The sequence below is a fragment of the Dendronephthya gigantea genome, unplaced genomic scaffold, assembly GCF_004324835.1.
Source record: "Dendronephthya gigantea isolate DGI-Jeju-01 unplaced genomic scaffold, DenGig_1.0 000067F, whole genome shotgun sequence".
Lineage (NCBI taxonomy): Eukaryota > Metazoa > Cnidaria > Anthozoa > Malacalcyonacea > Nephtheidae > Dendronephthya > Dendronephthya gigantea.
Window position 1 is genome coordinate 164,497 of NW_021163077.1, and position 21,212 is coordinate 185,708.

At 37.0% G+C, this 21,212-nt stretch overlaps 1 protein-coding gene across 2 annotated transcripts in view; it reads left to right on the forward strand.

The window, feature by feature from the left end:
• The window catches only part of LOC114531013 (voltage-dependent R-type calcium channel subunit alpha-1E-like), a 30,252-nt gene that overhangs the window by 7,165 nt on the left and 1,875 nt on the right, over positions 1-21,212 (forward strand). For both annotated transcript variants that reach the window (XM_028552642.1, XM_028552643.1), the window contains 37 exons: positions 2,453-2,559; positions 3,377-3,532; positions 5,116-5,309; positions 6,789-6,898; positions 7,641-7,756; positions 8,174-8,212; positions 8,290-8,371; positions 8,843-9,015; positions 9,619-9,731; positions 9,937-10,046; positions 10,429-10,760; positions 11,090-11,231; positions 11,317-11,405; positions 11,648-11,768; positions 11,886-12,015; positions 12,186-12,245; positions 12,326-12,432; positions 12,899-13,004; positions 13,360-13,467; positions 13,649-13,701; positions 14,145-14,196; positions 14,378-14,478; positions 15,083-15,284; positions 15,844-16,008; positions 16,684-16,791; positions 16,908-16,991; positions 17,238-17,360; positions 17,671-17,736; positions 17,858-17,985; positions 18,306-18,465; positions 19,021-19,148; positions 19,463-19,559; positions 19,760-19,865; positions 20,088-20,195; positions 20,323-20,414; positions 20,735-20,812; positions 20,939-21,031. In XM_028552642.1, the coding sequence (XP_028408443.1) occupies positions 2,453-2,559; positions 3,377-3,532; positions 5,116-5,309; positions 6,789-6,898; positions 7,641-7,756; positions 8,174-8,212; positions 8,290-8,371; positions 8,843-9,015; positions 9,619-9,731; positions 9,937-10,046; positions 10,429-10,760; positions 11,090-11,231; positions 11,317-11,405; positions 11,648-11,768; positions 11,886-12,015; positions 12,186-12,245; positions 12,326-12,432; positions 12,899-13,004; positions 13,360-13,467; positions 13,649-13,701; positions 14,145-14,196; positions 14,378-14,478; positions 15,083-15,284; positions 15,844-16,008; positions 16,684-16,791; positions 16,908-16,991; positions 17,238-17,360; positions 17,671-17,736; positions 17,858-17,985; positions 18,306-18,465; positions 19,021-19,148; positions 19,463-19,559; positions 19,760-19,865; positions 20,088-20,195; positions 20,323-20,414; positions 20,735-20,812; positions 20,939-21,031 (4,339 nt within the window). The remainder of the gene's footprint in view (positions 1-2,452; positions 2,560-3,376; positions 3,533-5,115; positions 5,310-6,788; positions 6,899-7,640; positions 7,757-8,173; positions 8,213-8,289; positions 8,372-8,842; positions 9,016-9,618; positions 9,732-9,936; positions 10,047-10,428; positions 10,761-11,089; positions 11,232-11,316; positions 11,406-11,647; positions 11,769-11,885; positions 12,016-12,185; positions 12,246-12,325; positions 12,433-12,898; positions 13,005-13,359; positions 13,468-13,648; positions 13,702-14,144; positions 14,197-14,377; positions 14,479-15,082; positions 15,285-15,843; positions 16,009-16,683; positions 16,792-16,907; positions 16,992-17,237; positions 17,361-17,670; positions 17,737-17,857; positions 17,986-18,305; positions 18,466-19,020; positions 19,149-19,462; positions 19,560-19,759; positions 19,866-20,087; positions 20,196-20,322; positions 20,415-20,734; positions 20,813-20,938; positions 21,032-21,212) is intronic.

The window sequence follows — 21,212 nt, forward strand, 5'->3', positions numbered from 1 at the left end:
TTTCGTTTTATATTATATACCATTTCCATCAGTTGTATCACTTGTACTGATAAATTGTGTACATATCGTGCATGGCAATTGATGAAAAGGTGCATACCTTTTTTCGCAAGACATATAAATAGGCTATTATATATACTAAAAGGGATATTTGGTTACAATGACGAGATTAACTATCGCGAGCGTTTTCGTCATTTCGCCTTTTTGTAGGAAGATGATAGTTTACTGTATGTAATTTCGGCAATGCATGTGGCCACTCTCTTTTTTACAAAAGCTGTGCACACTCATTTAGCAGGCAGCTCTACCTGTTTACCGCTGGCAGGAATTTGAAATTCATTTACTTCAACACCTTTATAGCACCTTCTATTTTGTTGCGTAGCCGCTATATCGGGATGTAGTTCACTAACAGGCAAACTTTTTGTTAAAACTTACAAAGCTTTTCCTAGTTTAGCAATTGTATGTTTCCCATGTGGTTTTACTTGCATGTGGAATAGATTACATAATTATACGTTAATGAAATACTTTTAACAACGTTTTTCATGCCTGTTTAAACATTAAGAAAAATTTTTTAATTCAGCTGTGTTTTCGGCTGAAATTTTCCAATATATGTAAGTGTCGGCGTAACGTAGACTGCGAAATATGAAATTCAGTAACATTCGTTTCATCGATCCATGTTTGACTAACTACTTGCATTAAAAGTATTTCAAGTTGTCAGTCGAAGACTGTCCACCAGCATAGTTTTTAAATGTGGCTTCTTTTCAACATGATAACGTCATGCATATATGACGCAGGCAACTCTATGGCGCAGGACACAGGCAGATTATAGGTGTACCGTACCGGAGTATAGTAACGAGAAATTAGGCTCTTTGAGTGCATAAAATTGAATTATTTACACCTCCCCCTGGTTAGGCTTAAAAGATATGCGAATACATTTTCGCTTCAGTTTTCTATAACCAAGTGCCTGAGTTAAGTTAGTTATTGGCATTAGAACTCATTGGCTTAGAACTCATTTTAGACCGATTGCAAGGAGGTTTCACTATTAATGAGCATTATAATTTCAAAGAGTGTTTTTAATCGTATAAACAAAGCAAATTGGAACGTTTTTCGGTTCGGGCTGTAATACACGTATTTCAATTTTCAATTCGTTGCTCGCATTGTAGTTCCGGCTTAGGATCATGACCGCTATTAAAGAATATCTTTTGTAAAAAAATTAAGAGGGAATAAGTTACCGGACGCATAGTCTCTGTCCACAAATATGTCAAACCTGTTATTGAAAGCTTTTAAAGTAGCCTGCCTACTGTTGTTGTTGCTTTGTGAGGTTTAGCGGTTTGTTGGCAATTAAGGAGAGTTTTCCATCCGTGTTAAAGTTGGGGTCGACAACGATATATGTTTGTAAAATTAACAATAGCATTAAATGTTTGATTTTATATACTAATTGAAGCGTTTTTGGGCATACATGCAGTTTCGATTAATATTTCCTGCGACAAATTTGAAACTTGAGTAATTATGTAATCGAAATTTATTAATTACATTTGACACAGATCTAATCATAATTAAGCCAATATGCATAAATAATCACGTTACAGTATCTTGGAGATAGACAAAAGAGGGAGGGGGGGCTGGATGAAGTGCTTAAGCTGGAAATTGGACAGCTACTTTTTAGACCGTGTGGCGCGAAATATGTTTTTATAAAGGCCTCACTCAAATAAAATAACTTTCGTTATATCTAAGTAAAGTTATTGACGTAAAGATTCAATGAAGTGTGAGATGATTTTGAGGTATTAAAAAAAGTCGTTATGAAGCCATGAGTCGACATGAACTTCAAAGACGACGTGCAAATAGCGAATAAATGGCGTGGCATGTACATACTATAGACGCATCACGCCATGTATTTTTGCCATTTTCACGTCGTCTTTGACGTTCACGTTCTCATGCATTCTAAATTTCCCTGTTTCTGGAATGACTACACCACTCCGGCCAAGATCCTGTTATACTCTTTTCAATACCTCCAAGTTCATTCTTCCTTTAATCATGGCTAAGTGGGATAATGTACTAACAAAGCGAATGCCCTGGGGAGGAGGATGAACTGATTAACTTACTATATAGTCAAGTTGAAAGTTAACCAAACACAAGCAAGGATTTAATTCGGAGCCGACTGCGATTTAACTGCGAAACTTGTAGACAGTTAAGAGTTTACAACAACCGACTTCTGTGATCGGTTATATAAAAGTGTATTTACCTAATTACTTGTTACAGTTAGAGACAAAATTAGCCATCAGCATCGGGTATTTTAGAGTTGACTAGGATTTAACAATGCATGTTACCGGTTAAGTGTTTTTTTAAAAAACCTATAATCCACCCTGGTCATTCAGTCCTTCAATTTCGAATCACTGCAAATACTTTCCAATTTTGGTTCATACAATCGACATTGCTTTTCTTCTTTCATCTCTCACAGGTTCTTAAGTTTGCCAGAACTCCAGTTAGGGATCAACGCCGGGAGTTTAAAAGCTCTCAGAGCTGCGAGAGTTTTGAGACCTCTCAAACTGGTCTCGGGTATTCCAAGTAAGTAATCTATAAGAAGCTACAGCTGCATCCACAGAATTGTGTATCGTGGTAGTTCAACTGGCTGTATAGTGCCTTTTGCATGGCCTATATACACGCAAATTGTGTATCGTGGTAGTTCAACTGGCTGTATAGTGCCTTTTGCATGGCCTATATACACGCAGTGTACATTTCATGTTAAGAAAACACTAGAAGTATACTCTTTTTTTCATGAAACAATAAAAAAACAACAGATGAAACTCGTAAAACTATTGCCGGAATAATTCCCCTTTACATGCATGCAGTGTTCAAGTCAGTTGAAAACTTTTCCAAAGAACCTTTTAATACAGTCTCTGGTTAAAGTAATGGTAATAGTACATGTGTATTATTGAGCAATTTTACCGCGTTGAATTAGTTAAATACATTAAAATACACACAATTTAAGTGTTCTAAGACAACGTTATATTTTCATAAATTTTGTGCAGTGATAAAATTTCCTTCGAGTAATCTCGGGTATCTACCTCAAAAATTAAGCAAAAACAAGGGTAATATCATCATCAGAAAAACCGATACACTGCCAATATTCTTGGGTTTCTGTGACGTCATAGGTTCTAGTGAAATGGACTTCAATCAAGACAGTTGTTTGTTGTAGCAAACATATGTAGTAATTTCGTGTCGTTTGGTGATTCCCGTGCGGCGTAAACAACGAAAAATGATTAAACATTCGAGGCTGATCCCCACGCAAATCACTAGCTGATTGGCATACTTAGTGAAACCCACGAAGATGAGATGTTTACACTCAAGTATAATTATTTTTACTTTTCTTTTTATATTTAAGGTCTTCAAGTCGTCATGAAATCAATTATGTGTGCCATAAGTCCATTGCTGCAGATTTGTCTACTTGTTGGATTTGTTGTGGTCTTGTACGCCATTATCGGTTTGCAGTTTCTCAACGGAGCGTTTCATTATGTCTGTATTGAGAATAACGGCACAGGTTTGTGAAGGATTTTAACTTTTTTTTACTCATCACTGCATACAGTACTATATCATGCCACTCTGGACTCTCCTCAGCACAGTCTTCTACGCGCATGCAAGCTGCTACCAACGAAATAAGCAAAAAGAGTTTGAAGATCCCGAGGTATGCTGTTAAGATGATATCTTCGGGTTTTTTAACCCGCAGCGGCCCTAGACCCTACTGTCCTCCTACCACTGACGCTATACGATAGTTCACTGCAGTATATATCAGAGACCATACAATACAATAATATACCTTGCATCACCATAGCATACCATACTATAGTTAATACTATATACATCTCATCATGGGCGTGCTATAATACACCGTTTATACATACCACATCATACTACAGCATACCATACCATACCATACCATAAAATACTATACCATAAAATACCATACCATACCATAAACTACCACTTGAAACTACCACACCATACCATAAAATACCATGGCAGCTGTTTACCATAATATACTATGGCATTACGTGTCTCATAATAACAATCATAACTCGGCATGCCATTCTACAATACTGTACTACAGGGTGTATAAAAAAAAAATAGACAATTTTGAAATGTTTAGAAAACTATAAATTTATCAAAATATCTCATAGATTTGTGCTAGTATGGGTACTCTGGCATCTTCAGGTCATTCTAACACTAAAAACAAACAGAAAAATTAACCTCGAAAAATGGAAGAGCGGTTTGTGGAAGCATCATTTTGAATGGCTTGTGCAAACATGAATGAGAGGTTTAAAATCTAATTTGAATTCAAGGGCTGAACGTTTGGGTATTTGTTTACAAAGAAACGAAATTTCAGAAATTTTGATGAAAATTAAGTCAGCCGCGCAACTGCGTAAACGTGGGGTTTTTTCCGTTTAACTCGCAGCTTGAGTAACTTTTTTCATGCACGAATGATTTCATTTGCGTGATTTCATTCGCGTGATTTCATTTAAGAATTTGCGTGGAAAGGAACGGCGGACATGTTGAGGACTGAAGATAACTTTTGTAAATTCTGCTTTTGTATGCTTTAATGTTTTGGTGTAACAAATGATTACTTATGCAAACTTCTAAATGAAATTAATTTTTTACAACACCATTGTTAGCTTAATCACCCGAGCAATCACTCATGCATGAAATCATTCGTGCATGAAAAAAGTTACTCAAGCTGCGAGTTAAACGGAAAAAAGCCCACGTTTACGCAGTTGCGCGGCTGACTTAATTTTTATCAAAATTTCTGAAATTTCGACTCTTTGTAAACAAATACCCAAACGTTCAGCCCTTGAATTCAAATTGGATTTTAAACCTTTCATTCATGTTTGCACAAGCCATTCAAAATGATGCTTCCACAAACCGCTCTTCCATTTTTCGAGGTTAATTTTTCTGTTTGTTTTTAGTGTTAGAATGACCTGAAGATGCCAGAGTACCCATACTAGCACAAATCTATGAGATATTTTGATAAATTTATAGTTTTCTAAACATTTCAAAATTGTCTACTTTTTTTTTATACACCCTGTATAATAGTACATCCGTTTACTGTCTTTCAATTATGTCTTCCAGCTGCAGTACCAGATGAGCCTCAGATATGTGCTGCTCCAGATAAAGGTGGTTTAGCCTGCCCATCAGGTTCTGTGTGTAAACCGGACTGGGAAGGTCCAAATGACGGGATTACAAATTTCGATAATGTCTTTCTTGGAATGCTGACAGTGTTTCAAGTCATTACCAATGAAGGATGGACGGATATTATGTATTGGGTAAGTTGATTAACTTCTGATTACTACAAAAGACATAATTGGTCATATGTAGCATGAACGGTACAACTTGCTAGTCAGGAATGTTCATGACTGTCCGCACGGAAGACTAAGCCTGCGACACGAAAGAAAAATAACAATCGCGAAACCTAGACTCGGCTACCACAGGTAGCGCGAGTAACAAGCCTTCTACCGCGCACAGTAAGGGGCTGTTTACATGAGAGACCGGCTACCCGAGATTAGACGAAACGTGAAATTATTTTGAAATATTGGATAAGACTTTTTGAAAGCAAAAAAATCACATACTATTGTTAGGATGACTAACGTCTACCTGGATCATGTTTTTAACTCATTTCAATACCTCAAAGTCGTTTTATGATTCGTTAAGTCTCGAGTAACCGGGCTCATGAGTATAGAAATCTGTAAAACATATTGTTATTACGTGAATGTTCGCGGAAATTTTTTTTGCAATATTGTACAATTTTTATTTTCCGACACCTGTATATGCATGGTACGAAACACGAAACAGCTAAAAGGCCACTTCGAAATCTACTTAGGATAAAAGCCTGAATTCAGGGTATAAAATTCAGGACAAATGCACGAGTGTATTTGAATGTGTTAAATTAAAAGGGTGTCTCAAAAAAGGATTGGGTTTTTTCTCCAGTTTTACTCAAAGCAACTATATACTAGCTATAGGCTAGCTGTCAGATAAATGTTATTTGCTATAAAAAATAGGCTAACTTGAATTTCTTTGGCTCCTTTAGAAATGAATAAATTAATCTAATGCATGTGTAAACAGTATTTATCATGCATCGTGTTGACAAGAACACAATTGAATTAAATATTAATGTTCAGACGTTTGCTAGCTGTACTGTGTAAGTGTAGGTAAAAATACGTGCAATATTGACTAAAGTATAGCTAAGTATAATTCAAAACGAAATTTGACGAATGAGCCTATCAAATTGTTTTTAAAAATGTGGCCATTTTGTGACACATTTTCCCTTGTATATGAAATGAATGGTTTCCCTCATATATTTTCTGTTTTATCATCCGAAGAGCCTAAAAATATTGGAAAACAAAGCAGCTGGTTAAAGAATTCATTCTTTTACACCAGTGTTGGCTGATTTTCCACGTCCAAGTCCACGTAATTTTTTTTTGCCAATATCACAGCTAATACTAAACGAAAAATGTCGTGTTATATATCGGGATTCAGCAATGTTTATGCGAGAAACGGGGTATTTATCGTTTTTTCCCTATGATAAATCAAGCCTCTGAACCTTTCTGCGCTACCCGGTATATACATATAGATTTTTATAAAAAGCCTGCTTGTGACGAAAAGTTTTCGAACAAAGCATATTCCTGATTGGTCAGCTTGGTCTCATTGGCCAATCAGAAACATGCTTTGTGCACAGACAACTTCATAACGCGGACTTTTTATGCAAGTCTATTCGAGATATGACTGATATCGGCCTCTCTTTTTAGACATTTGATGCGCTCGATGACAATGCTTATTTCTTCTGGTTCTTGTATTACTCCCTTGTGGTTATTGGATCATTCTTCATGTTAAATCTCGTCCTTGGTGTCCTCAGCGGGTGAGGCTCGGTTTATATTAGCAAAGCTTTGTGGACCATAGTTGGAACGTCACGATTTTCTTCGTTTGGAAGCTTAATTGGGGGGAGTGGGTGCATATTTATATATTCATGTTCGAAACAATAACTAACGAAAGAAATTATATACGAAAATCAGTACCCAATTTTGGTTGATTTGGTAGTTTAGAGTTTACTAGAAACCTCAGCTGAAGCTCTGACAATCCAGGTAGCACCTTATCATCTCAGAGCTAGTGCTTGTACCCCAATGCATGCCTAGCAACTGGTCTGGGGCCGGTTGTATCAAGCCCGTTTAGCTTAAACGGTGGATAAGTTCAAAATAGAAAGCAAGTCTATCGCTTTATTCAAGAAGCAAACTAAATGTTTTTTACCTTAATACAAAGATACTGTTTAAAAGTTGACTCATTCAAGAGAGATGTTAGCGTGCTATTTAATTTTGACTTATCCACCGTTTAAGCTTAACAGCTTTAGACAACCGGCCCCTGCACACAAAACTGGATCAATCACTGACTGAATCAGTAATAATCACTTAGTTCTTCCATCCTTATGTGATTTGTTATGCAACTTTTCGCGAAAAAACTTTTAATGCATGAGTGGTATCTCAAGGCATGACCTCACCCCTCGAAGAAATTCCTTTTTCAAATTTTTCATCATTTTGAAAGTAATATCACACAATTTTCAGTGTTTTAAAAAGCTCCTCACATATAACGAACAAATTCTTGTTTAGTGAATTTGCGAAGGAGAGAGAGCGAGTGGAAAATCGCAAAGCATTTTTAAAAGTGAGAAGATCTGAACAAGTCGAAAGACAAGTGACAGGGTATTTGGATTGGTTAAGTAAAGCAGGTAATTGAAGACGAAGAGTATTATGATTCATTTAAAAGGAATAACATGGCTTGATCTTTACTAGTTAGCTACTTAGTCCATGTCATCCAGCGTTTGCCTTGGCAGCTGAAGTCGACTGCATTCGTCTGGTTTTATTTTGGCACAGCATTATCAGAATACCATTTCAAGTTCGATCAAAATTAACCCCCCCTTCAAATGTATTTATTATGAATATATAAAAATTAATCCCCGCCTCCCACTTTACGATCTTCCGCGGCCAATGACGTCATCTCATTCCGGGGACAATGATGATCATCTCATTTGAAAAGTTTGGTGCTTGATGAATACGAGATGGTTCTTACTCGACCTACGGGTAGCACCGTTTCCAATTTAAACAATAACAAGATACATTTTAATGCTTCTATTTTTCTGTTGCAGAGGATATATTGATGGAAGAGGAGGAGAATGGGGACGAAGGTAAGAAATCGTAGAGTGATTCATCATGCCAATATGACAGTTCTTTAGATTCACTCTTGACGATATTCGTTATTTAGGAATGGAATATGAAAGATATGAAGGAGGCGTAGCTATGACGTCAGATGTGCTAGCTCGACGAAGACACAAGACACAAAAAGAGTAAGTGACAGTTTTTTTTATCTGGGAATGAATAATGGCGAGCATAAATTGGCCAAAGAATACATTCGGGTTGGTTTTGGTATGTCTTTTCGTGACGAACTGTCCAGATATTTTTCATCAGATGATCAGTAGTGTCCGTGTAAAAACAAGCCAGTAAGATAATATCAGGAGAATTCATAGAATGAAGCTTGTTCTTTGTAGCTAGTTCGTCTGGATAGTTTGTTTGTTTTTTGGGGTGACATTTGGTGTATATCAAAACGATTATGCTATACCTAACTGCGGCCAGCCCACTTCAGTCAAGTACACTGTGTGTATAAACTAAGATTTTCGGGTAGGTTACTAAGTCCCAATCACTGACCTGCATATAATAGTATGTAACTGATATTCCAATTTATTCAGGTTAGTGATCCCAGTTGGCTCTGATCCCAGTTGATCCCAGCTCAATTGACTCGTTCTCTCTCTTTATTATAGTGAAGGTTTTTGGAAGAACTTCCCACGTCGAAACAAGCGATGGCGTGTAAAAGTACGTCACATAGTCAAGCACCAAGCGTTTTATTGGACAGTTATCACGTGTGTGTTTCTCAATACTGTCAGTGTGGCTTTACTACATTACAAACAACCTGATTGGCTCACACAGATGCAAGGTAGGCTATTAACTAGTATTATCACTGGTGATCTACCCTCCGTCGAAACGTTTTAGTCTGGGTACAATCCAACGTAATGTAGGATACTTAGCCATACTGCATGATCACCACGTGTAAGTATGTTTCTTAGGTACAGCTCAGATTTATACCACAGCAGCTTATGATAAATATACCATGTATGCATATCGAAAAACGTATGCAGCATGTCGATAGCCTGCTAACTTTTCTGCCTGAATAAATTTTTGCAAGTGGTGAGAATTTAGTTTAAATTGCTAACACTAGATGTAAGAGTGAAGCATTTCTGACAAAATCTGACTTAAGCAGAAAAGTTAGTAAGCTATCGATGTCCTTTTCAGGTAGTTTACACAGAGCTGCGGGTATGCAGGTATACCACCCGTAGGTACTAGGAATATTCCCAATATTCGAAGAAGGTTTAATGTATAATGGAAGACTCCAATATTGAGTAGTGTATAAACAATGAAAAAAAGATAAAAAGTAATAAAATAGCACCCTGTGACAGGTAGCCAGTAAACCAGATCGGAAACTTGCAATTATGATGTTTAATTTTAATTTAATTGAAAAACTATATTTCTTTCAATGTAGACACTGCTGAAACGGTTTTCCTGACATTTTTTTTCGTTGAAATGTGTTTGAAGATTTATGGTCTCGGATTTCAAATATATTTCAATTCACAGTTTAATCGATTTGACTTCGTGGTAAGTTTTCGTTGGTTTTCTAGATGGTTTTTTTAAAAAACTAATCCGTTATTTTATCGGTTTAGTTATCAATCCATATTTAAATTTTACCTAAAAACTATTAAAATTTCTGTTTTGAAATGAGTGGCTAACAGAAGAATACTTCAGGTAAATCTTAGCGTGTAAACAGAAATCCTTTATAGAAATAATACAACTTTCTATTTAGATTGTTTGGTGCAGTATCCTCGAGTACATTCTGTCAAAAGCGGAGGGTATGAACCTTGGTATATCCGTACTCAGAGCTCTTCGTCTTCTAAGATTGTTCAAATTTACAAGGTAAACTTAGTGTGTTTATTATCAGTTACCAACTGTCATCCTATTCAGAATCTTGTCATCAGTTGTAAATCTCGGTCTGTTACTGAATCGCTTTTAGAGTAATAGAACGGATTATATTAACACTTCTAAAATTGACTAAATGACTGTATGTTTCTCTGAATGAATGCACTTCAAGTGAAACGTGTTCATCAGGGAAATTTAGATAGTACACTCCCAGTTAAGATAGTCACACTACCTCCCTCCGCGAATTTTGATGGGTCAAAGTGCCAAACAAAAAGGTTGATTGGCCATTTGTTGTTTTTGGACGGCAAAAGGTCGATTGCCGCTTACTGGCGTAGCACTGGCCTAGTGATAAACATAATCTTCTCTTTTGTTTTTTCAGATACTGGTCCTCCCTTCGTAATCTAATTACATCACTTCTTGGTAGTATCAAATCAATCCTCAGTCTCTTGTTTCTTCTGTTTCTCTTCATCGTCATATTTGCTCTACTTGGCATGCAACTGTTTGGCGCTCAGTTCAAGAAAGTGCGTGATGAAAATCCTAGGACAAACTTTGATGATTTCTGGAACGCAATGTTGTCCGTGTTTCAAATTCTCACTGGCGAGGACTGGAATGCAGTTATGTACGACGGTGTAGTGGCCAGCGGTGGGCCCCATTCGGTAGTAGGCCTTGCCTCGTCATTGTACTTCGTACTGCTGGTCATTCTAGGGAATTGTATCCTTTTGTTTGATCATTGTAGTTGATAAATTGTTACCTCTGAATTTTCTATTATGCATCAAAACGTGAGATAGGATAACTTCGCCATTAGTTAAATGTTGATAAGATGCTCGTGTGCAAATAATATATGATCTCAAAACACATTCTGCTAGTGTCTGAACTTTCCTATAATTCAGTCGTGGCAGTGTAGGTTGGTTCGAATCCTGTCAAAGGACCCAAGTCTACATGTCTATTATTTCTCCCATTCTTCCACAGTGTTATACAGTTTCAAAACTGTATTGTTTGAGTCTGAACAATATTCATTTGAGAACCTTGACCGGTATTAGACACCCTACTAAACGTCTTCTTGGCTATCGCAGTGGATAACTTAGCAAACGCACAACAACTGAATGAAGATGAAGAAGCCGAAGAGCAAGCGAGAGAGGAAAGAAAGAGAGAAATTAAGGCTGAATTTGAGAGAAGAATAAGGTATCATTTCATGCAAGACCTAGCTTAGTATATACGTATGTGTACTAAAAAATAAACGAATAAAAAAATTGAATTCTCTCCTCAGGAACGGTCACGCAATAAACACAGCGGTTGAAATTGATGGACGAAGGACCGATGGTCCCAGGGAAGCAGAATTTGAACAAGAGGATGATGGTACGCCTATAAATAGAATATTTTACAATGAGAGAACAAGGCACTACCGAGTAAAGTAGGGCTTATAGACAGTAACCAAGGGAACATTCTCATCACTGTACCCAAGTAAATGGCAGGAAATAGTATATGGAAAGCTGCAAACACTGAAAAATTAATTTATTTGACTATCCGTGATCATGCTAGTGACCTGCCGAGGCGCCAAATATCAAACATAAATCATTCTGTTTCTGTATCTCTCCCAGGTGAACTTCGTCCTGCAAATTTGGTGAGAACGATGCAAAACCCAGAACGTATCGTTCCACAACCCTCAGAAAATGCTATCATTGACACAAAGACATTCTTTATCTTCTCCCCCACAAATCCGTAAGTTAAATTACACAGTTTTCTCTCATTATCAGGGTGCATTGTCAGGCTGTTATGGTAGAGTGGGAGTCGATGGTGGACGAATTTTACTATATATTTTATGTTCGTTTTTTTCAGTATCCGAATTGTGGCTCACAGGATAGTGAACTTCAGACATTTTGACAATGGAATTCTGGTGTGTATTCTAATCAGTAGCGTTCTCCTGGCTTGCGAGGATGTTGTTAATGAAGAGGCGACAATAAACAAGGTTGGTGAATTATGTCCAGAATATTGTGTAGATGTAGAAATCCTCACACACTCATCCTCATCCGCTATAACGAGTTAACCTTTGGCTTAATTTATTGCACATAGGATTCGATTTTTTCACAAATGATTTCTGTCTAAAAAAAGGCTCTAAAATCTTTGCTTTTCGTTTAGGTTTTAACATATTTCGACTATGTGTTTACGACGATATTCGCCTTTGAGGTTGTCGTAAAGGTAAGTCTGCGAACTAAATGTGTGAAAAATGTAGTTTGAGCATTGTTTTTTTTTTAAATCTAACGAAAATAACTTTTTAGATGATCGATTATGGCGTGGTTTTGCACAAAGGCTCGTATTTACGAAGTGGTTGGAACTTCATTGATGCCTTGGTCGTATCATCTGCCATCGCCTCACTGGTTCTTGCGTAAGGAATTCTTTGTCGTACAACAGAAGCAGTTTTATACCCTTTTTCTCTCCTGGGGATCCATTTCTAATCTTGGCAGAATGAAATTCATCGCAGGAGGAACTTATTGTGACTGTGCTAACAAACCAGAGATTCGATTCCTACCCATTTGGTGTATAATTCAGTGTAGCACGACCCCAATATTAGTTCACCCGAATCACAAACACAATCACAACAGGAGGTGCTTGATAGAGCATCAGTAAAACTGTGAATTTGGGCGGCACAAAATGTTGTAAAATGGAGACAATAAATATATAGCCATGAAAAGTTCGCAAATCTTTTAATCAGAAATTTAAATTGCATTATTAATGTTACTATGAAAGAAGGAACCTGACCACTTATAGAGAATAAAGAACAGAGAATCTCTAGAATAGCCAGATCAAAGTCTTGAGCAGATTTTTAAATTATGATTTTTTTTTCCCAAAAGATCCAACCCAGACTCTTCGCCAAGTGCTCAGAAAGTGGTTAAACTTCTTCGTGTGCTCCGTGTGTTGCGTCCTCTTAAGGCCGTTAACAAATCGAGGAATCTCAAGGTATAATTAAGTATAATTTATTACCTTCCTATGTAATGGATATATTGGTAAACATTTTACTCACTGACCTCTGTAGGAGAAATATTTAACTGAACCACAAAAATGTGCAGTTAACCCTACACAAAAAGATGACAATTGTATATACTTTACCACAATCCATTGCTGCCAGAAGCTGTTTGAAAAGGCGATTTGGAGCTTTTTGAAACAAAGCATGAATACAAGATTATTCCCTTCACAGCATTCAGGCTGCAGTACTCGTTTGTGAGAAATATACTGCATGAAAGACCTCTGTATACAACAGTTTCGAGTTCACATAACTATATGAAAGTGTAACTACGCTTCTCGTTCACTTCAGGCTGTGTTCCAATGTATTGTATTCTCACTGAAGAATGTTATGAATATCTTACTTATTACAATATTGTTCTTGTTCATATTTGCTTGTATCGGAGTTCAGCTGTTTCAGGTTAGTAAGAATAACAGATTGTCTGAATTATGGTTGCAGTCCTTACACCCTCGTCGATGACGGCTAAGATCGACAATTCCCACTTCTTTTCGCTAATTGCGAAAGACGACCACCCTGAAAGTTTATTTGTATTACTTTGTTTTTAAAACTAAAATACTTGAAACATTTTCCGTTTTTTCAGGGTAAATTCTTCATGTGTAACGATGTTTCTAAAATGACGGAGGAGGAATGCCAGTAAGTAACGGATATGAAATGAACATTGTGATGATGCTACACAGCGCACCCGGTTGGTGACTCAGAGTAGCATCATCACAATGTTCATTTCATATATACACCTGAGTCTTAGCCTCTTAAGCACTATTACTATCAAGTAACGAATTATTCATCCGCTTACTTGTTCAAATACTGGAGTCTAGACAAACAGGACGCGATTTTGGTTGGTAAATTTTTGCTTGCGAAGTCACGTAATAGAGATGTCATTTTATGCGCCTGATTTTAATACATGGGAATGATAATCTTTGTCCAGGAACGACAAGTTCTTTTGAACAGTTTGACTGATGGAATCCTAAAAACGGAATAAAAAGGGCCTCCAACTCACAGCAACCATAATTGATACGTGTACGCTGTGCTCGGTAAGAGGATAACAATTCAAAGCATCCGTCTTTACTTCATTTTAGAGGTTCCTATTACGCATACTCGTCAGATTTGAGTGATATTAATAAGCCAGAGGTGAGTCAATTGTAAATTAGAATTTTAATTTCGCGCCCTTCTTTATACTATTAGTAGGAAGAATGGGAACAAATGCCTCCAGGCGCATGATAGCTCAGTTTTGTGGAGGCACCTTATGACGTCATGATCTCAGATCCACTAGATGTCTTCAAACCATTAATTAACGCAATATGTTCTTTAGAAAACTGACCGAGAGTGGGGTAAACATGATTGGCATTTTGACAATGTTTTATACGCAATGAGTACGCTTTTTGCATCCTCGACCGGGGAAGGATGGCCCGCGTAAGTACTGGAATTCAGTGGCAAATCTAGGGGTAGTCAGAATGAATTACACAGCTAAATTTTAAATTCAAAACACCTTAATAACAACGCTATTGGTTATAGATTTCAAAAGAATATCTTTTCTGAAGTAATTTATTCTGACTTCCCATAGATCCACCACTGCTGGATTTTTTTTATTTTTTAATGGAAATAATTATTACCTGTCTTTTTGACCCTCGCTCAAATAGTGCTCTGTCCTTTCTATGCCCCTGCTAAATGTACCCTTTTACCAATATATTTTTCTTTTCACTTCCCCCCAACCCTATGCCCTAATATTCTTTCTAGACAAAGCCAATCAAAATGGCTAAATTTTTAATATTTGCAATTTTTAATACATGTAAAATGGTAAATAATGTACCTTTTTACCGGAAGTAGTCAAAATTTATGCATTCTGATTGGGTTACTGAAAATGTAAACAAACTTGCTGATTGGTCTAAAACGAAATTCCCCCTTGTTACGGTGGAGGCTTAACGGTTTGATTATGGTAGCTATATGTAAGATTATGGTTGGACGAAACTTTGTTCTTCAAACATTTTATTAACTTTCAGTTCTCTCCTACCTATAGAGTTATGCAAGCTGCCATTGATGCAACAGACATTGACAGAGGTCCCATCACTAACAACCAGATTGAAGTTGCTTTATACTTCATTCTGTTTGTAGTGATATTCTCGTTCTTTTTCATCAATATATTTGTCGCTCTCATCATTCTCACATTCCAAGATGAGAAAGAGAAAGAGCAAGGGGACTGTGAACTAGAGAGAAACCAGGTGGGAACGTCAGTCAAATTGTACTTCGGCTAGGAGTGAACCATTCTCTGATTCATAGTTCTATCATTGCTAGAATAGTCCCTAAAGGCGGTTTTCCACTATTCTGAATCTTTCGAGTGAACGAAAATTTTCGTTAAATTTTCTTGAATTTTCATGCGAATAATTTCTTTGATCGAAAAATTCCGTGACACTTTAGCAAAACTTAGCACATCTCTATATAAGAAAAACGTTTGGGGCCGGTTGTTTGAAAGGCGTTACCCTAAACGCATAATAAGTCAAAGTTGAAAAAATACTCTGATACATCTTTTGATTGACTGAACCTGTATCTTATGCATTATATATGTTCTTCCATTGAAAATTAAGCTATTTACATCGAAATATGTCAGTTCATTTGTCCAATGGAGATAGTTTTGGGTTTTTTAAACTTATCCGCCGTTTAAGCTAAACGCCTTTCGAACAACCGGTCCCTGTGGAGAAAACTGTATTTCTTAGACGACTTTAAATACTATTATTTAAGATTAACAAAACAACAAAATAATAGATCATTTCATTTTCCTAGCGTGATTGTCTCCACATTGCCATCATCAAGAAACCAATCCAGCGCTTCATGCCAGACAATCCAAATTCTCCGCAGTATCGTGTATGGCAGGTTGTCGATTCTGCACCGTTTGAATATTTTATCATGTTGCTTATCGTCTTAAACACGTTGACAATGATGATGAAGGTAAATATTTGTTCTTTAAAATGCCTTTTTACCATCTGGTTTACTGCTGTTGCAACAGGAGCATTATTAAAACATTGCGTCTATTCATTATACCTAAAGTTGATAGACCTTCGTATGCATATCATGATACCATGTTTGTTTCCTGTGTGATATCACGTTTAAGGCATTTAACCTATAACTCGTTTTTAGAACTTGTTATTTCAAATAACAAATATCAAATCGAAAGAAAAAAATTTCGAATACCTTCGGTGTGCAGAGGAAATATTTCATCAATTGAGAGCAAATTGAACTAAGTTGTTCATGCAGTCAAAATTCAAAAGAGATTAACAGGGAATATTTTGGTGATGAACTATAGATATCGCCCGAAGTAATCATCCATAATTTGGAAGGAATTTTTTAAGGCCTACCCTGACCTCATCGTAACGATTGATTGAGAATTAGTTCAAGATGGTCGATGTTGCTGCATCACTAACCATTTAAATCTTCACACACATCAATCAAGATATCAAAAACTTCATTGAATAATTTTAGACATTTTGCACAATCCTTTGTTTTCACATTAATATTTCATGTTTTGGGGTGAAAATATTCGCAGCACAAGTGCTCGAGATTCTAGTTCCAGGCTAATCGCACACTCTTTTAGGATACTAATGAAATGTGTAATTTCTTCGATAGTATTACAATGAGCCTGCAATATACCGTACTTACCTGGACAGATTTAATGAAGTTTTCACATTCCTGTTCACATTGGAAGCTGTGCTAAAGCTGTACGTTTTTCGTGTGGTAAGTGGATTCTTAACCAATAAATCATTAATTAAATCGATTAAATAATTAACGCATCGCTCAACTAGCCTATTAAAACTTCACCCGATCAATAACATTAATCTCTTCATATTTAGAATTACTTTCGTGATGGATGGAATTGTTTTGATTTTGTGATTGTCCTGGGCAGTCTACTTGACTTCATTTTAACACACGGAACGGTATGTTCTCAATTGAACTTGACTAAATAATAAATACTAGGTAAAATACTTCCAAAAAGGTTTCCTTTTTTATAACGTGGACAGAAGGTATACTAACTCATCCTATCCATAAACTAGACCCTTTCCCTGACAACTAATTGCACCCTAACCTACGCTATTTGAACAATTGGAAATCCTAGTCAATCTGGCAATCCCCCACGATTAAAAGACTCTCGCGTGAATGAATTGGTTTTTTTTATTTCACAGTCTGGTGCACTACCGTTCGACGTAAGCATGTTCAGATTGTTCCGTGCCGCAAGATTAGTGAAATTGCTGAAACGAGGCTACACCATCAGAATTTTATTGTGGACTTTCCTACAATCATTCAAGGTTGGTGTGAACGTCTTTCTAGTACAACATTACTTAGACCTAAGGGCTGTTTACATGATCCCGCTTAGCCGAGATTCAACGAAGCGTAAAATGATTTTGGGGTATTGAAATGAGCACGTGACACGATCCTGGTAAACGCGTAATTCCCCAACAATAGCATGTTCTTGTTTGGTGTCATAAACACATATTCCAAAACCTCAAAGTCATCTTATGCTTCGTTGAATCTCGGCTAAGCGGTACCATGTAAATAGCCCCTTAGTATATCATATTTTTTCCTTACCTAAATTCGCTCTTTCCTTCCTTGTTCTAGTCTTTGCCGTATGTTGGTATTATGATTGGACTTCTGTTCTTTATCTATGCTATCATTGGAATGCAGGTAGGTCCGTTATGATATTGTAACTTGAAGATAACAGATATGATTGTGTATACACAATTCTTTATCTTGAGGACATTCTCGGACGCTTAATTATGTCCTCAATGAATATTATTATTTTAAGCTGTTTGGTAAAGTTGCGACCAACCAAGGTGAATTGGACAAGGAGAAGGATGGTAGTGATATCTGGGGTCAAATTGCTCCTAGAAATAATTTCCGAAGTTTCTTTCCTGCCATTCAAGTCTTATTCAGGTGAGTTGACTGCCATTCAAGTCTTATTCAGGTGAGTTCAGTACACATATAGAGTTCAATAAGCAAGCACTTGAAGAATGTGGCCAGACTGCAGTTATTAAAGTGAGAAGATATTGTCAAATCCTATTGTTATTGTGTTACAGCGTTGCACTGTGATATATCATTGATAAACTGGTTTTAAGGCATAAAGCTTTGCTTTAAAACTTTACATTATTCTTACATGACTAGTCCTTGTGACTGGTTACAATAAGCGCCACCACGCGAATAAATCTCCCCTCTTTTCATTCAATATGTTGTCTCACCGTTACCACTATTTTCAGGTCGGCTACTGGTGAAAACTGGCATTACATCATGTTGGCCTGCAGTTCTGAAGCGTTGTGCACCGAGGACGCAGTACCCAAAGCGGAGAAAGGAGCGACGTGCGGCAGTGATATCACATATCTATACTTCATCAGTTTTGTATTCCTCTGTTCTTTCTTGGTAAGTCAATATTACGCGTCGGTAGTGCATCCTTGTGAAACGTCAGTGGCAGCATATTTTATTCTTGGTAAACATCTTCACACTTCTTTGGTCTTTATTGATACTCTGTTCACGCTAGTGTAGTTTTGATAAATATGTTGGTGTTTTAACTTGCTATATTGTCCTCAACGGTTGTCATCTTCGTGAAGTGATGTAAGTTACAATGTACAACACGTGCAGTCCTTTTGGTACTAAGCTGGGTGATCACCTTTCATCACGTTGCGATCAAAAACTTTGGAACAACATTATAAAAGACATCATTTAATAATTTGGACGTCTATTTATTTATTTGAGTATATCCGAGACTTAGACTTTTGAATGGCTGCAAGACAATAACAAAATACCGCTTTCAGTAGACCTTTCCGAATTTGCCTCCTGAAATGCACACAAAACAATATTTTGGAAACGAATCTATTGTTAGTTAAATGGTCCTCATTATTCCTGAACAAATTCCGGAAGTGTCTCCTCGTGCGGCGGCTTTTTTTTTCAATCAATTATTGTTTTTCTTTTTGATAGATGTTAAATTTGTTCGTCGCTGTCATCATGGACAACTTCGAATATCTAACTCGAGATGAGTCAATTCTTGGTCCACATCATCTTGACGAGTTCGTGAGAGTCTGGGCCGAGTTTGATCCGGCTGCGACGTGAGTGTCCTGGTTTTTCTTTTAGCTTCAGTTGTAAATATTGTCGAGTCTTGTTACGCTTGTCTGACAACAAAGAATGGGGGTGTTTAGTTTTGAGTTGACTCTTTTTAGGTCTCTATCTTAATTCAAATCTTGCTACCTTGCAAACCTTGGTCTTAAAAAATTTCAATCTCGAAACCAGAGCCCGCGAAAACAAATTTGGTAAAATGTACATCTGCCATTTTGTTCCATTCCCCTTTTGTCAATTATGGCCATCAGGAAAGAGGAATTTGCACCACAGAAAGTAACCATTAATTTTCATCGCGTTTTAACAGGGGTCGTATTAAACACACTGAGGTGTGTCAATTGTTGCGTCAGATGGTTCCTCCGGTTGGTATTGGAATGAAATGCCCAAAGATTGTTGCATACAAGGTTTGTCTATTTTAGGCAGTTGTTAAACGACATTTGATGCAGAGTTGTTTGAAGACGCTGCCACGCTGTTCCTTGGTTATATCTATAGGTCTTTTTTAATATTACGACGCAGGTGTTGGCAAATTTTAGAAATATTTCCCCTTCTGAGCAATTTATCTCGTATCACTATGAAAACTCTGTACATTTCTCTGTTCGTATAGCGTCTTATAAAGATGAATATGCCTCTGGATTCAGACGGGACAGTCGAGTTTACAGCGACGCTATTTGCACTGGTCAGAACAGCGTTAGGAGTTCTGACTGATAATAGTGAGTCGATATTCTGGTCTTCTTTATTCTCAAAGAATTCTCGCTACAAACACAGATATAGTCAACGCTGATCTTCTGCATGAAAATGGCGAACTACAAAGGGTCTCCAGAAGATTTGTGTAATTTATCATATAGACAAACAAAGAATGCTTTAATTATCTATGATTCGACAAATCTTACATTGTTGATGATTTTATTTAAAACTCTATAACTTTATTCCAGATAATTTAAAGAAGAATGATAAAGAAATGCAAGCCTTGTTAAAAAGAGTTTGGCCAAAATTAACAAAGAATACTTTAGATAAAATAATGCCGAAGCCACCACGAAATGGTAGGTTTGCAAGACTATTGGAAACAGTCAATTTTACCATCCTTTATACTCTGCAGCATCACGTCCAAATCCTAAACATTTATTTACACTTGACACCCACACTAACAGCTGTTAATTTCCTTTGTAGCTGGTGCACAACAGATGACTGTAGGAAAAATATATTGTGCAAAATTAATTTATGAAAATTATAAATTTTTGAAAAGGAAGGGAGATGCCCAGGTAAGAAACCCAACGGAATACTTCTAATGCTATACCCTCGCAATCCAACTCTTCCTCTATTAAGTTTGATAGTAAATTTATTGTCTTCATATATTAGACCGTGCTTCTAGTGTAAAAATACAATATTCTTCCCCTTCGCAATTAACACCCCCAGTAAGCCACTGCTGTCTGAAACATTACCCCCTCCCCCCTCGGTGGCTTACTGGGGTTTTTATTATGCCTGCGGTAGAGTTCACTACTGACTCTCGGCTTGGGAAGAATATTTTTATTATTTTTAACAAGATAGATCTCAAACTAAACTGCTGATATCATGGTTTTAGGATGGAGGGAATTTGCTAGGTCGTTTTGTTGGTGGAAATGGTTACCGAAATCACAGTCAGGACATTGAACGTGGCGAGGTAAGATCTGTCTTAGATATCGACTTAACCTTGCATACGCGTTAACATCTGCACTATTGTCATACATATGTGACTACGGAGAGCGTAGGAAACGCACTAAGGTTACGAATGTTTATGTTTGTCTAGGATATCCCAATGAGATCTGTGCATCGCTCAGTTACCCCCACAGATACAACAAGCCACAGATCATTACCGCCATCGCTATTATCTCAAAGTAGGGTAAGTAGAGAATAATAATATATCACTTGAATGTGCTTATAATAGGTTGCTGCGAACGATTGTGAGTATGAGTTTAATCAGTTTATAAATCCTCCTTTCCCTGTGTTACTACTACACGAGAAAACCTAAACTAAACTAACCAGTGTTCTCCCTGTGGTACAGTGGGTAAGCCATAAAGCGG